The sequence below is a fragment of the Actinia tenebrosa genome, unplaced genomic scaffold (genome assembly GCF_029948245.1).
Source record: "Actinia tenebrosa isolate PJP-AT-01 unplaced genomic scaffold, QUT_ActTen_1.0 PGA_scaffold9__36_contigs__length_13948895, whole genome shotgun sequence".
In the NCBI taxonomy this organism is placed as follows: Eukaryota; Metazoa; Cnidaria; class Anthozoa; order Actiniaria; family Actiniidae; genus Actinia; species Actinia tenebrosa.
In genome coordinates, this window is record NW_028292586.1 from 4,275,365 (window position 1) to 4,292,236 (window position 16,872).

The 16,872-nt window shown below is 32.7% G+C and overlaps 1 protein-coding gene and 1 long non-coding RNA gene across 3 annotated transcripts; one reads left to right on the top strand and one right to left on the bottom strand.

Annotated features, from left to right (window-relative positions):
• The first annotated feature begins 549 nt into the window (after positions 1-549).
• On the top strand, positions 550-16,783 carry LOC116287904 (uncharacterized). Of its 2 annotated transcripts, none has more exons than XM_089024836.1 (8): positions 550-619; positions 1,821-2,580; positions 4,526-4,588; positions 6,525-6,638; positions 6,760-6,822; positions 6,951-7,013; positions 8,864-8,986; positions 9,769-16,783. In XM_089024836.1, exons 1-8 carry the CDS (start codon positions 551-553, stop codon positions 10,164-10,166), a joined length of 1,653 nt encoding a protein of 550 aa, XP_088880962.1. In that variant the 5' UTR covers position 550; the 3' UTR covers positions 10,167-16,783. The 2 variants fall into 2 exon arrangements, with proteins under 2 accessions (XP_088880962.1, XP_088880963.1); XM_089024837.1 differs by having other exon boundaries at positions 9,126-9,831.
• On the bottom strand, positions 8,837-9,741 carry LOC148904541 (uncharacterized). Its single transcript, XR_016118833.1, has 2 exons — positions 9,611-9,741; positions 8,837-9,476 (listed from the first exon to the last, which is right to left on the bottom strand). It is a non-coding gene; the product is annotated as an uncharacterized LOC148904541 (long non-coding RNA).
• Positions 16,784-16,872: the final 89 nt, after the last annotated feature.

Genomic DNA, 16,872 nt, shown 5'->3' on the forward strand with positions numbered 1-16,872 from the left:
TTTTATTATTTTCGCTGGCCTCTTCGACGAAGAAGGTGTTAAATAGGGGTAATCCCACGTCCCCTTATTTGGTTCCACTACTTACGATCTATCTCAAGATAATTCTAAATACTAAACAAGCATCTAAACAAGATTACAACTTATAAAAACGCGTGAGTTTATAGTAATAATAAGCTTATGCATAGTCATGGCTTTATGTCACCTTCAATATTCATCGCAATCAAATGTCCAAAATATCATAAGTAAGCTATCGATTGGTATAAAATTTGCTTTATTGGTTAAGATAATGTTTAAAAAGTCTTTCGGGATTTCTTTTCAGATCCAGAGGATAAGAATTCAACAGGTTTTACCTAAATCTTTTCAGCCAATGGTAAGCCGCTAGTATATATAGCTAAGAAACCTTCGTATGCTAAAATGACTGATTGAATCTCATAAATAAACTCCTATTCGGGCGAATGAAGGATGTCTTATGATGGTTTTATCAACAAAAAATAGAGCTAAAGGCTTTATGATTGATTTATTTTTCATGTTTATCTGCTTTTAGGCCGAGATGAGCAAGATGAGTTCGTTCGCTCGACTGAAACTTTTGACATATTTGGGATATTTAATATTATTGACGGTGAGTGAAGTAAATTTTTCATTCATTTTGATTGTATTACATATTGATACTTTAATTCTTTAAAAAAATTTTCTGTGTTCTAAAATAACTCACATAACATCGAATGACATTACGATGTTATCCTTGTAGGACAGAACGTTTTGCACAGTCTTTTTTTCCGTCGGTTGTTAAATTATGGAATTCTTTGGATCTACAAACTAGGAATATAGGATCTTTGCAAACTTTTAAAAACGAGATTTGTGACAAATTCTTTTCCCCAAAATATAACAAATTATTTGATTATTCCTTTTCCAGAACAGCGTCTATTCTACACACCCGGCTTAGACTAGAAGCGTGTGCTTTAAATGAGTATTTGTTTCGTATCAATTGTTCGCCTTCTCCGAAATGTGTTTGTGGGACTTCGAATGAAACAGTAATGCACTTTTTCTTTGTATGTCCTCGATTCGCTGCTCAACGTTCTTCTTTTCTTACCTCAACTGCACAGATTTGTGGATCATTGTGGACAAATTTGTTCTCAAAAAAGCAAAAATTAAATTGTTTACTTTATGGCTTTAAGGAATTAGACTTAAAAAGTAATTATAAACTATTTTCTGAAGTTCAAAAATATATTCTAGCCACTAATCGTTTTCAATCCGACTTTGATGCTACATAGTTTTTTTCCCCCTATTGTTATCTCATTATAAGATTGTTGTACTATTTTAGTTTGTATTTATTGTGTATTTATTGTACTTATTTTCTAATTTCCGCTTTTGCTATTTATTATTTATATTGTAAAATAGACGTAAGCCCCCTTGTTAAGTCTCGTTGCTTTTGGGGCAAATGTTATGATAAATATGTTTAAATAAAAAAAAAGAATGACATTATGTGGTTCGTACAATCTTGAGAATTTGATTTTTTCTTGAACTTTGAAAAAAAGTCCTTGAAAATATAAAGATCATTCACCATCACTCTTTCAATCATCATCTCTATAACCCAAAATGCCTTAATTTTTATTACCAGTAGTATGAATTATGTGTATCACGCATTGCAGTGTGATACGTGTACGTGTATGATCAAAAAGTTTCAACTCTACTGGCCACCAGCCTGGTATTCAGCGCCAAAAATTGATTTAAAATTGGTTTGGTTGGCCTTGGTTAATGTAGTCATTTAGCATGTGTTAAAAGTACCAAGTTATATGATTGGAATTTTTATTATTCCTCAGATCTATGTACTGTGTCTGGTGATAAGTCATATTCATGCAGCACCTACATGTCCAAGAAATGTAGGCATTAATAAAGTTGGTTTCTGCCTCTCTAATCGTTCTTTCTATGAATGGGAGTGTATGCAATGTCCTCATGGATTAGGGCAATCCATTCAATGTGGGCGGATATATTATGAACTGTTGAAAGTGCACTGTGTTCCTTGTGAGAATGGTACATCATACTCAAACTCAAATGACAATGGACAGTGCATAAAATGTAAAAAGTGTCAGGAAAATGAACTTAAGAGTGGACAATGTTTGCCAGATAAAGACACCACAAAATGCGTCTGTAAACTAGGATATTATAGGGACAGAGGACACTGCAAGCCATGCAGCTGGTGCTGTGGAGACAAGAGTAATGATCATGTAGAGGAATGTAAACATTTGGAAAAGAAATGTTCCTATAATGCAAAATCATGTGATCCAACAACAACTTCTGCACCAACAACTACAGCTGATCCAACGACTCTGGCACCAAAAACAACGGTTCCTACAGCAAAACAACCTAGGACAGAGGAATCACAGAACAAATCCTATCCCTTCACCAATGACTCAGAAAAGACTGTCACTCCCAACGATTCTAAAAAAACTGAAAAGGAACATAGCGGTGGAAAAAAGAGCGAAAAGAATGGATTGGTCCTACAAATTTTATTGTCGTTTATAGTAGTAGTGCTGATTATTTTACTTGCTCTGGTTATATATTGTTGCTGCAAAAGAAGAAGTAAGTTTTTGAACCTACTTACCTATTTTAAATTATTACTATGCAGTAAAAATATCTTGTACCACCTTTCTTGACAGCTATTATACACTTATGCTTTTAGCGCAATACTCAAATGTATGACCACATTTAATGTATTCTCATATTTCTTTGTGCAGGTTCTGTACATTAAGCCAACATATTTCAATGAGAAGCTGGCTGATTTTACCAAATTAGCCATGCAAACGCTCGTTTAGCAGGAAAAAGCCAGTGCCTAGAAGTATGTGAATGCATTAAATAATAATGATAAATAATAATAATAATAATTATTATTTATTAAGTATTTCACAAAGTTTCAATACTTTACATATCCTATTAAGAAATTAAAAATATATGATTTAAATATATAAAATATAGGTTACAAAATGTACAATGTTACAAAAAAATATTGCCTCTGATGAAGATAAATAAATAAATATGATTAATTTGCTAAGTGCTAATTATAAATTATAATATTTAGGAAATAAATACATTTTAACATTAGATTTAAAGGAAGCAAGGGAGTTGGAGTCTCTGATGGCTCGCAGGGTTGTATTCCAGAGTTTGGGGGCAGCGGCGAAGAAAGACCTTTCGCCTTATGTCTTACTGACTGTTTTAGGAGCAATTAATAGATTTTGAATGTGATCATACTTTTGCGCATTGCACTGTAATTGCTAGCTGTAGTTATTCACATTTACAGTGAGACTACTACAATCAGGACCAATCAAATTGTAGAAGGAATTTGAAAACAATGCAAAGCCAATGTTCAGTCAATCAGAAACCTAGATTGCACAAAAATGGTAATTTGACCCTGATGCTACACGTAATTAACTAGATAGCTATTGTCATTAAAGTGCATATGACACGAAAAAAACTTAATGTTAAAAATGTGTATTTTATTGGCATTAATAAGAATATCACGGTTAAATTTGTTTCAAGAACGTATTTCTCTAGAAATATAAGAAAATTTAGCACAAGTTGTGACGTCATTTTGTTTACAAGTCTCCAGATTTAGTTGCAAATACACGAAATATGTTTGAATGTAGAATCTTAATTTCAGGTTGTACACTTTTCAGTTTCCCAACATTTGGAGAGTACTACGCAAGCTATCAAATGAAGTTGAATAAAATATGCCTTTTGTTGTTATTTTATACGATTTACAATTTATATTTTGTGCATTACTACTGAATCTAGAGTATGTGTCAACAAAATGACGTCACAAATTGGGCTTAATTTTCTCATGTATCTCAAGAAATAAGCTTTTGAAACACATTTTATTACGATATATTTATTACGACTAACAAACTATACATTTTAAACGATGAAATGTTTTCGTGTCATATACACTTTAATAAAAGGATATGTTGCAAGCTACTGGCGGTTTCTGATTAGCTCCACTATCCAAAGTTGGAATGTATTGCTTTCATTCTACAATTTGATTGGTTCTCCCTGTCTAGGTGGCTCGGGTTGTAGTAGTTGCACTGTAATTGCTTTATATTATTGTCATGCAGGTCACACTTTATATGCTAAGTTCAAAAAAATTTTTTTTTACAGTTACCTCCCTATCTAAGGAGGCATTCAATATCATTCATTATTATATTTGAAACATTTTATAATAGATCTCTTAAACTTGGGTGTAATGTTTTCACATTTCAGACGACCGTGTGCCATTCTCTTGAGAATAAGATTCTTTGTTTGAGTTGTATCCATATTCATGAGTCTTATAAGCAACCAAAACAAAGAAATGATACTCTAGGGAATGACATGTGGTATGATCATCGGAAAGCATTGTGCCCAAGGTAAATAAGAGCTGTAAGTATTACTACATGATGCAGAAATGATGTAATTAGTTATTATATACACAAAGTTTGGCTGTGGTCAAAAAAAAGTATTCATTTTATCCATCAATTTTGATATTTTTGTTTTTTAGGCAATTCTTCTGATGGTGGTTCAAATGAAAATAGTAGTTCAACTTCCAATGCATCAAGCTTAGGTAATCTTTTATTATTAATTAATTAATTTTCCTTAGTACAGCGGATGGCGGTTAAGTTTTTAATGGCAACATTTTGCATGTTTGTTACTGTTTGATCACCTTGTTGTTTGGTTGAATGTCAACTTTTGCTATAAAGGGGGGAGGCAATATTTCTCTAATTAGACACGTTCTAAGAGGAAGGTCAGAGAATGCTGGTTAAAATTGTTAATGAATAACTGATAATACACTGTCACAATTTTAAAGACAGAAAATAAGTAAGAGGAAAATATTAAATCTTAGTTTTTTTCTAGAAAAGTCCTTGCAGAGACTGTTTTTTTGAGTGATTTCCCTTGTTAAAAAAAACAAACAAACAAACAAACAAATTAATCTACTATCAAGAAAAAGCTGTTTTATTTCTTAATGAACATCTGTTATTGGATACATATTGCAAACCTTCAATCGATCTGCAAATTTCATCAATTAATCTTGAAATGACTTTTGGGTTGATAAATCAGGGTTATGGCCATTTGTAACTCACAGATCAAATTGTAATAAGCAGTTTTGCAAAGGTTTTGCAGAGTGAGAAAAACTATTGATGCAATCAATAATAGGAATTAAGAGACCCAACTAGTTAATATTGAGAGATCTTGAATTTTGGTGAATTATAGAGGTGCATGTCATTTTGTACAACCCTTCAACAAAGGACACCTAGATGTTGGCATGTAGATGTTTGTTTGATACTAAAATAATTATGCTGACATTTTGTTCATACTGTATCTTTAGCTTCCAACATAGAAATAATGAAATCTCTACAAATATTACAAAATAAGTCTGCTAAAATTATTTTAGACAGACCTTTGCACTCGTCAGCGACTGATGCTCTTAAGGCACTGGGTTGGGTTCGCCTGGAGGAATGTTGAAGAATACATATATAGATGTTTATATATTTAAAAGTGCATTGCAAATCTAGCCTCGCATAGTTTTACATTCACTAGACTCTAGAATGCTGATATATATATTGATTTTTATATACAGCCATTTGCAAAAATTATGGCCACTTCAAATATACATACAAGTACATCAAAAGTAAATGGCTGTATTTATATATATATTTATATTTAACATTAGGAGTAAAGATAACTTGAGGCTTCCTAAAGTTACAGTTGATTTCATAAAACTTCGGCCACTCTGTGTCTGAACTTCGTTAGCAAGTTCACAACTAATTGTAATCAAGTTCACTCTGAAGTTCCGACAGTTGTCGGTGATGTTTCAAACTGATAACACAGTAGCTTCTAAAACTCATCAAATCTACTGTTCAAATTCAATTTTCAAAGTGAATTTTATTGCGACAAAAGGAATTTAACTCTGTATGTTATCTGGAATACGATTTACGAAAAGTATATGGTTTAAAGAAGGTCAATTCCAGTAAATATTTGAATTCTAGACATAAACAAGTCACGGTTGATTGAACCAATTTCACAAAAAGTTTGCAAGTTTCGGACCAACTTGGAGAACTTGAGAACTAACTTCGGAATTAAAGCGGCTGAAGTTTTGTGAAACTAACTGTAAAAGAAACTGGGGAAATAAAAGGATTGAATATCAGGCCGTTAACAAATGGAAAGATCTAAGTCAAGAATTAAAGAACTCTATACTAGTATATATAGTGTTCAAGTCTTCAAATGCAATTTCTTTAGTTAGGCTTACAAATTCATATATTCTTTTTACGATATATTTTACAAATTTTAGCTTTATATACATTAGCCTAATTTATATTTTATTATTTATGCTTTTATGATCAGGTATTTTAATATACTGTATTGTCCTATTTTTCCGTTTATTTCATTTAAGTTATTTCCAGGACCTCTCTGAGAATCACCAGTGCGAGCAAGTTTTCCTGGAGCATAAAACAATTTTTTGTGCAATAAAGATTATTATTATTATTATTTCAATTCTTTAGCTCCACTACTTAACGGAAAACCTGTTAGAGACGTTAACAGCAATAAGTCTGGAGAACATGTAGACTTAAAGCCGAGTGATGATTCAAGTGCTACATCTCATGCAAAATCTAAAGGTCTGTCTACAGTCATTATTGCATTATTTTATTTTTTATATCTTTCTTGGTTATTATATCAAGTTCTAAACAACATCTGAATTTTATTTATTTTTGATATTTTTTTATTTTGTTTTTTTAGGCAATTCTTCTGATGGTGGTTCAAGTGAAAATAGTGGATCAACTTCCTATGCATCAAGCCCAGGTAACATTTTCTTATTAATTAATTAATTTTCCTTAGTACAGCGGATGGTGGTTAAGTTTGCAGTTAAATCAATTCTTTAATGATCATATTTTGGTGAATTTTTTTTTTTTTTTTATTTTTTTTTTTAGGCAATTCTGCTGATGGTGGTTCAGGTGAAAATAGTGGATCAACTTCCAATGCATCAAGCTCAGGTAATCTTTTCTTATTAATTAATTAATTTTCATGCATTTATTACCTCCAAGTTGGACTATTGTAACTCACTCTACTATGGTCTCCCGAAATATCTTTAGAAAAGGCTTCAGTATATTCAGAACTGTGCAGCTAGATTAGTAGTTCAAGCGAGTAAATTTGATCATGTCACTCCAGTTTTGATAAAATTGCACTGGCTTCCTGTCCGTTTCCGAATTATATTCAAGATATTGCTCATTGTGTACAAGTGCTTACATGACATGGCTCCCCCATACCTGAATGCTATAAAATCAAGGAAAAATTTGCGCCCTCTCAGATCTACAACCATGGAGTATCTAGAAGAAAAAAGATCTCATCTGGTGACCTATGGTGACAGATCTTTTTACGTTGCTGGCCCTAAACTGTGGAATGACCTCCCACTTCAAATTATGAAAAGTTCTTCAATCCAATTATTTAAAAATGAACTGAAAACTCATTTATTCAAAAACTTTGTCTCCTCTGGTTCAAAGTGAACACCAAATAACTATGACATTTCATTAATATTGTAACATACGTCTGTTATTTATTTTATTTCTCATTGTGAAGCGCCATGAATTTTGATAAGTGCGCTATATAAGTTCCATTATTAATATTATTATTAATTTTCCTTAGCACAGCGGATGGAGGTTAAGTTTTTAATGACAACATTTTGCATGTTTGTTTTAACTGTTTGATCGCCTCATTGTTTGGTTGAATGTCAACTTTTGCTAAGGGGGGAGACAATATTTCGCCTCTAATTAGACACGTTCTAAGAGGAAGATCAGAGAAAGGAGTTTAGTTATAGACTAAATTTTAAAATGTTGCTAGTTAAAATTGTCATTGAATAACTGATAATACACACGATTTCAAAGACAGAAAATAAGTAAGAGGAAAATATTAAATCTTAGATTTTTCTACTAGAAAAGTCTTTGCAGTCTTTTTTGCAAATTTTATCAATTAATATTGAAAATGACTTTTGAATAGATCTAAATCACAGCATGGTCATTTATAACTTGCAGATCAAATTGTAATAAGCACTATTAAGGAGGCTTGAAATGGTTTTTCTTGAGCGCACGCATGCGCTATAGTTCCGGGATCCGATGATGTAGTACTAGCTCAAGGAAATTTTTGTCCTCAAAAATTTTAATATTCAAACTTAAAAAAAGTAAAAAACTCTGTGGTGAAATTTCTTCAAATTTTGCTTATGGCTTTGGTTTATGTTTTTGAAAACTTAAGGAAAAATTTTAAAAATTCTGTAAGAGAGAACTATTCCAAACAAATTTTATTGATTTTAAAAATTCCATTTTACAGAATTTTTTCATTTTTCAGTCAAAAAGAAGATTACAATACAAAGTTTAAATATTCCAGTTTTTAAAAAATTTCACCATTTGGTTCCTGAGTTATGATTTTTTAAACATGATGAACATTTTTGATGGCATACCAAGGGTTCTGAAGTTGTCATGGCAACGTCTTACGTCATTTTTTCATGTTCATTGTGATCTTTGGTTTATAGTCTTTGGCTTTCCAGGTTTACTTGCTGTCATATTATAGCCATATTAATTATTTTAGTTCATAATAATTGTGAGTGTATATGAAGGCACAAAACACTTTCCAGCCTCCTTAAGGTTTTTCAGAGAGAGAGAAAAACTATTGGTGCAATCAACAATAGGAAGAGACCCAATTATATAATATTGTGGGATCTTAAATTTTGGTGGATTAGAGGATGACCTGCGTATCATTTTGTACAACCCTTCAACAAAGGACACCTAGATGTTGGCATGAAGATGTGTGTTTGATACTAAAATGATTATGTTGACATTTTTTATTTCTTTAGCTACACTACTTCCTGAAAAGAAACCTAGGCCTGTTGGAGACAATAACAGCAATACGTCTGAAGCACATGTAGTTAATTTACAGCCAAGTGATTCAAGTGCTAAATTTCATGCAAAATCTAAAGGTCTGTCTACAGTCATTATTACATTATTTTATTCTTTATAGATCTCTTGGTTATTATATCAAGTTCTAAACAACATCTGGGCTGATCTAATTAAGTCAGGGCACAGCTAACTCACAATAATTATAATTTTATATTGTAGAACTCTAAAAGAACCTCTGGGCTGATCTAAGTCAGGACATATCATGGCGAACTCACAGATTAAACCCTGAAACAACCTCTGGGCAGATCTAAGTCAAGCCAAGGCTAACTCACAGATTGAATTCTGAAACAACCTCTGGGCTGATCTTAGTCAGGGCATGGCTAACTCACAGATAGAACACTGGAACAACTTCTGGGCTGATCTAAGTCAGGGCATGGCTAACTCACAGATTGAACACTGAAACAACCTCTGGGCTGATCTAAGTCAGGGCATGGCTAACTCACAGATTGAACTCTGAAACAACCTCTTGGCTGATCTAAGTCAGGGCATGGCTAACTCACAGGTCGAACCCTAAAACAATAAATTTATGGCTGATCTTACTTCAATTCATTGATTGGGATGTAATTTAGGATGTTACAATTCAAGGTTTTGCAGAGAATCCTTGAATCAATTAAGGGAGAGAACTTTAAACAACTTCTACTCACATGTGTTGCCAAGTCCAGGAATCAAACCTCAAATTGCACGTACCAGTACTACACAACACTTGATTCTCATATCTCCTCCCTAGTGGGAAATAATGTCAATCATTTGAGTGAAATATTTTATTCATTCATTTATCACTTTCTATGTTTTTACTTGTCAGCATGCAATGAAGTAGAACCTTTACTGCCAGCAAAAAGATTAAACAAAGTAGAGATTTCTTTCATTTGTGAAACACTTGGTGAAAAAATTGGAGATCTAAAACATGATGTCACTGTTACACTGTGCAAGATGCTCAACATTCCAATTCATGACAAGGACTATAGAAATTTAGATCGTTTTTGCAAACTGAGTTACTGGGATAAAAAGGGGCTGGAGAAAAAGGAAAGTCCAATGGAGGATATTATTGATTTAATGGCTAGTGAATTAATAACTCTTGAATCTTTTGTGAATGAGCTTTATGAAATTTCCAGAGGTGATGTAGTACAAACACTATATGATATGGCAATAAGAAAAAATAGCATAGGCAATCATATGGGTTTGGGTGCAATTTGGAATTAAATTTGCATGAGCCAGGGTTTTTCAAAGAGCTTCAAAATAGCATGAGCCTGATAGGTTGAATGCTATTTGAAGCTTTTTGAAAAACACCAGATTGAAAATTTGGAATTTGTATAGGAAATCGCACGATCTCGAGTACAATTTGGAAATTAATAGACACGAGTAATGTTTTGAAAGTTCATGTAATTGCACAAGCCTTTAGGCGAGTACAATTAAAGAACTTTCAAAACATTACGAGTGTCTATTAATTCCAAATTGTACGAGAAGATCGTGTGATTTTTTGTTTATAGTCCACTCAACAAAATTTCAGTAAAAAATGCAAAGTGACGCCGTTCATCTTTGTCTATTTGGCGGCCGATTTCCAGTCCATCGTGCAACTGAAATGCATAAAAAAGATTAGTTCTTACGGCTTTAAAATTTTATTTATGCTTTTTAAGTACAAAATGATAGAAAATAATTGTTTTGACATTGTTTTGGCAGTGTTGCCATAGCGACTTAATTCGGTACTCCTACGGAGTACAATTAATATATAAAATATAATAATAATAATATTTATTTATAAAGCGCAAATACAAATCTGTTCTAAGCGCTAGTAAACAAACGACAAAGACAACGACAAAATAAAATAATTTACAAAGAATATGCTAATTTGAAGAGATAAGTTTTAAGTTCAGTTTTGAATGAGGCAAGACTTGATGCATTTCGGAGAGATATTGGAAGTGAGTTCCAGAGTTCAGGAGCAGCCACAGAGAAGGAGCGATGACCATAAGATTTAAGATTATAAGAATGTGCTGATAGAAGAACTTGTGATGCAGAACGAAGATTACGGTTCGGTTTATACACTGAAATGAGTTCCCGGATATAGATAGGAGATTGGCCATGAAAAGCTTTAAAAGTAAGTAATAGGATTTTATATTTGATTCTAGATTCAATTGGTAGCCAATGCAGATTAACGAGGATAGGTGTAATGTGGTCATGTTTATGGGAAAGAGTGATTATTCTGGCAGCAGCATTCTGTACAGATTGTAGTTTATCTAAGAGTTTGTTTGGTAAGCCAAAGAGCAGAGAGTTACAGTTGTCGAGTTTGGAGGATATGAACGCGTGGACGAGAGTTTCAGTTGTTTTCAAAGAGATGTATTTTCTTATTTTAGCAATGTTTCTGAGATGATAAAAAGAAGACTTGCAAATATTATTCACATGACGAACCAAAGTAAGATGCGTATCAAATATGACACCAATGTTCCGAGCATGCATTGAGGGCATTATCACATCAGAACCAAATTGAAGAGAAGGAAGAGTTAACTGTGGGCTGTGCTTTGAAGAAAATAACAGGAATTCAGTTTTGCCTTTATTTAGTTTCAATTTATTTGTAGTCATCCAAGCATCAATATCAGATAGACAGTTTTCAATCAGATTCATGGAATCATTAAGGGACAAATCATCATTACAGGAGAAAGGAATATATAATTGAGTGTCATCAGCATAAAGGTGGAAAGACATTCTGTGTATTCGGAGGATATCAGCTACTGGAGAAGTATAAAGGAGATACAACAAAGGACCAAGTACAGAACCTTGAGGTACGCCACAATCAAGTTGAAGGGCTTCAGAAGAAAAATCATCAATGGAAACAAATTGAAAGCGATCAGTGAGGTAGGACTTAAACCATTGAAGAGCTATGCCAGAAATGCCAAATTTTGTATGGAGACGATCTAGAAGAATTTGATGATCAACTGTGTCAAATGCAGCAGATAGGTCCAAGAGTAGCATGGCAACACAAGAACGATTGTCAATGGAGTGGAGGATATCATTTTGTACTCGAAGAAGAGCAGTTTCACAGCTATGAAATGTTTTGTATGCAGACTGCAATGGTTCATGGAGATTGTTCAGAGACAGATAATCATTTAGCTGAAGGGAAACGACTTTTCCAATAATCTTGGAGATATTCTTTAAATTAGAGATAGGGCGATAATTTCCAAAAATTTCATGATCAAGAGATGGTTTTTTCAGTAACGGTTTTAAAACAGCAACTTTAAGAGAAGATGGAACAACACCAGTTTGAAGTGACAGGTTAACGATTTCACATATAGTAGGCAGTAATGCACCAAAATGTCCAAGTAGGAGACTTGCAGGAAAAGGATCAAGACTACAGGATTTAGATGACATCTTTTTCGCAATGGCTGATAATTCATCAATAGAGATAGGCGAAAATGAATCAATTTTACAATCCAGTTTAGGTGAATCCAGATAAGAGAAATCATTTGAAAGATGTGACGTAGGAACGAAGCCATTTCTGATGTTAACGATTTTGTTTTTAAAGAAGTAAACAAAATTGTTAGCTAGATCTGTGGATGAAGTTGAGGTTGGTAGTTTTTTCTCAGGTATACGGTGTAGCAATCGATCAATAGAACGGAATAGATCATTACTGTTAGAACCAGCATCAGTAATCAAATTAGAATAAAAATTCATTTTTGCATCAAAAATCAGTTTTTTAACAACATTACATTGATCAACATATAATTCACGGTCAACCTCTAATTTGGAACGTCGCCAACGTCTTTCTAGATTACGACGCTTTGTTTTATTAATTTGAATTTCGTCAGTATACCATGGAGCTCTTGGGCGAAGGGAGATGGATCGAGAACGTAAAGGAGCATGTTTATTTAAAATAGACGATAAAACAGAGTCATATTGAGTACACAAATCAGATAGTTGAGTAGCAGGACATTGATATAGTGCAGAGTTCATAATATCTTGTTGGAGACAATCAGCATCTATTGCACGAAGCTTGCGATAAGAAATGCTTTTTGATTGAAGTAGAGGCTTGTTTACAGATAACATACAATGAACAGCATAATGATCAGATAAAACAGGATCGTGTACAGTAAGGTTGGTCACAGATTTTTCATCAGATCTTGTAATGATTAGATCCAAAACGTGATTACTTTTATGTGTAGGTGAAACAGGATCAAGGACAGTCAGATTAAAACAATCGAGTAAATCCATAAAGCGATTAGCATTATTATCTTTAGTGTCATTGATGTGAAAGTTAAAATCTCCAGAAATTACCAGTTTGCCAGAAGATGTAACCAGTCGTTCCAAGAGAGTAGTGAAATCATCATTAAATAGCAAGCTATTTGAAGAGGGTGGACGATAAACAATAACAATACGATAAGTAGACGATTGATGATGAAGTAGCATTTCCATAAATTCAAAAGACGTGTGAGACATTGTTACATGATGATTGATTTTCAGGCTATTTTTATACATTATGCCAACACTTCCACCAGTACGATTTTGACGAGGAACATGACAAAACGAATAACCAGTAGGACAAATATCACGCACAATAAAATCAGAATTAGTATTTTTTAGCCAGGTTTCAGTTATAGCGAGAATATCGATGTCTCTTTCAACAACATAATCCTTAATTAAAAGAGATTTATTGTTTATTGAACGAGCATTTAAGAGACAAAATTTCATGTAGTTTGCAGTTGAGGTAGAAATTGAAGCAGGTTCAAGTGATGCAGGAATTTTAATGTTTGTTGTTGAAGCAGGTGATGATGAAATTGTAGAACGATCTGTACGATGACCACCTCGCTTGCCACGAAATCGAAAAAGCTTTAATTCCTTAAGAGCAGAGGAGCAGCAAGATGAAGGAGCTTTTGTATTACGGCGAAGTTCGAAAAGATTTGCTCTTGAGTATGTTATTAACGGCAGTTGACGGTTAAGATTTGAATTTCCAGCTGTGGAATCCAGGATTTCTTTATTGTAATTAAGGACCGATGTTCTGTTATGGCCATAAAAGACATGGGATAACACAGGTGTAGATGTTAAATGTTGTAAAGAAAGACGAGGCATATCCAATGAACGATGATAATTATTTGTGTGATGAACCATATGAAGTCGTTGAACCGTAGTCTTGAGGTCAGAGTTAAACGAAGAAGGGCCAGGATTACGATGAATATCCATAGAAATAGTAATATCAGTTGGAGGATCATGACCAGGAATAGATAATGAAGTATAACCATGCTTAGATATTTTTCCAACGGCAATACGAGACTTGTAGAAACCAGACTTGAGACGAAACGAAGTTAACTGACAAACATTCCAGGGAGATGAACTTGAAACCACTGAATTAATCACTAAACCAAAGTGCAGAGATTTACTTCTTTCAAGATCCAAATGACGATTAATGTTATAATTATCAATATAAGAAAAAGGGACTACATAACAGCGACAAACCATAAAAAACAATAACGTATATACAGACAAAGAATATGTGGCTGCCATGTTAGGCGCTGGAAGTAATCAAGTAATTAAGTAATTAACGCTATAATTGTACTCCTCTCGACCAATCAGAGTCGAGTAATTTTGTTGAGTGTACTATAACAAATTGAAAGAGAAGCCTGTATGTATATTGCTCAAAATGATATGCATGAAAAATTTATAAACAATTTTTAATTTTCACTGCTGTGGAAATAATTTTTTTCTGCAGTATTATTAGTTAACAGCACTGCTCTCAGCCAATCATATAGAATTGAGTAAATTTTCCATGTATATTATAGTAATTAGTATAATTTTAGACTTGAATATAGAGTTTCACACAATGTGATTGGTTGAGCAATCAGTGATTATTAGAGGATAATCACTGCTTGAGCTGTGATTATATGAGGTTTCCCAAAGTTTGCCAGAGTGGATTTATACTAAGATGTTTGTTTTACCCTTAATTTTGTCTTTTTCGTCTTTGTTGAGAGCGGTGATAAGATTAAATAAGAGAACATAACAGCAATACCAGTTTCTTTCAAACTTTTTGCAAGTTTTTTTTTTACTAAACCTTGCGAGTACATGACATTTTGACCAACTGTTGATGATGATCAACATGATATGGTAAGCGAGAGGAAATACCACGCATAAGTATCAGATAATAAATTGTTAAATTACCATATAAAAGCGAAAAGAAAAAAAATTATAGAAAAATGGTAGTAGTGGCGATTACAGTTTTACTATTTGTTCAAAAAAAAAAAAAAAAAAAAAAAAAAAAAAAGGAAAAAGAACAAAAAAAAAAAGAAAATAAGAACATGAGTAGTCAAACAAACAAAAATAGCCACATTTTAAAATTTTACACTAATTTTACTTTCTTTAACTACAATGTATCTCCATTTTTGACTAACATGTAGATGTACGTAAGGGAGCTATATAAAACCTAGGAATGTGTACAATCATATAATTACCAGAAATTATCCATAGGAATAAATTATCCGTAGTAGATACGGTCCTGATAATAAGACATTAATAAGAACATGTATTAGCACCACACAAAATTTGGAAGATTTATATTTATTTTAATATAATTTAATTACCATTCAGACAGATATATGCAAGCATATGATTCTTCTTTTAGTTTTCTATATCACCTGTAAATTCAAAAGGCAGGCTTTTTGAGTATAGAATTTACCAATGAACTAATAAAAGGTGTCAATGCTTGTATTTAAATAGCAAAGCATGCAGATGATTGTCATCTCAAAAACACAGACAAACAAACTTATACTTACTCTTAGCAGATAATTTTCATACCTAGTCTGTTTGTAGTAGAACTTAGTTTAATTGGGTTATTATTCTAACTAAAGAAATTATTCAAAGTAAAAATAATATTAGATTGGTTTGTGTAATACTCAACATATGGTTAAACAGATTGCAAATGTTTGTCTGAGTCTTTAAGCTGTTTTTAGAATCTGCATGTTGTGCTATTTACAAAAGCCTTACAATGGATGGATCCAATTGTGTAACACTTGAAAAGACTGTGTGGTGTATATATGTGTGTGTGTCGTTATCTTTCATGAATGCAAAATAGAAAAAATATGATGATTAATATTTTAACCTATTTTTGTGACAATAACTAATGTAATTGATGAATGACTTTATTTATAGAGGTATTAGACAATGATGCAAGCAGATTGATTCTTCTTTTAGTTCTTCAAATCAATTTTATGCCTGAAAGCTGGCTTTTTGGCTATAGAATTTGCCAATGAAACTAAAAAAAAAGTCAAAGCTTGCATTTACACGTGCTTTACAATCTTGGCTGGATCCAATTGTAATACGTGAAAATGTTTTTCAATGCTTGGCTGAATACATAAAATAAAAAAGTCTGTAGTGTAAAATGTTGTATGACAACTTATAATGTAAGTGCTATGCATATGTATATTTCTAGTCTGAATTTGTAATAAATAGATAATATAATAATATGTAATATGATATAGATATAGATTCCTATTTAATTTGGCTGTGAAGTTTGGCAGCGTCGTGTTCATGGGGCGGTGTTTCAAAGTTGCTGAAATATATTTTATGTTCAGCTGTGTCGTCCGCCTGAGCGTGGTGTTGCTGAGCTTCACAGTTAAATTTATATATAGTTCATATTAATCTTGATGTAATGTTTTATTATACTATAGTCAATTTCTCTAATAAGTTCGTGTTGATAGTTATTACATATATTTTATATTTTTTAATTTGTAATTATTTTATATTGAGGGCCACAAGTTTATTAGTGTACGTAGTACACTATTTAGTGCCACCCTCATTAAATAAAGATGTTATTATTATTATAATAAAGTTGTACATGTTTACATCCCATTGTATTATTAATTAGGAGGGGGGAGGCACTTGGTGTTTCTTTGATTGGGTGGCACTACCGAGTGCCTATATGATAGAGTAG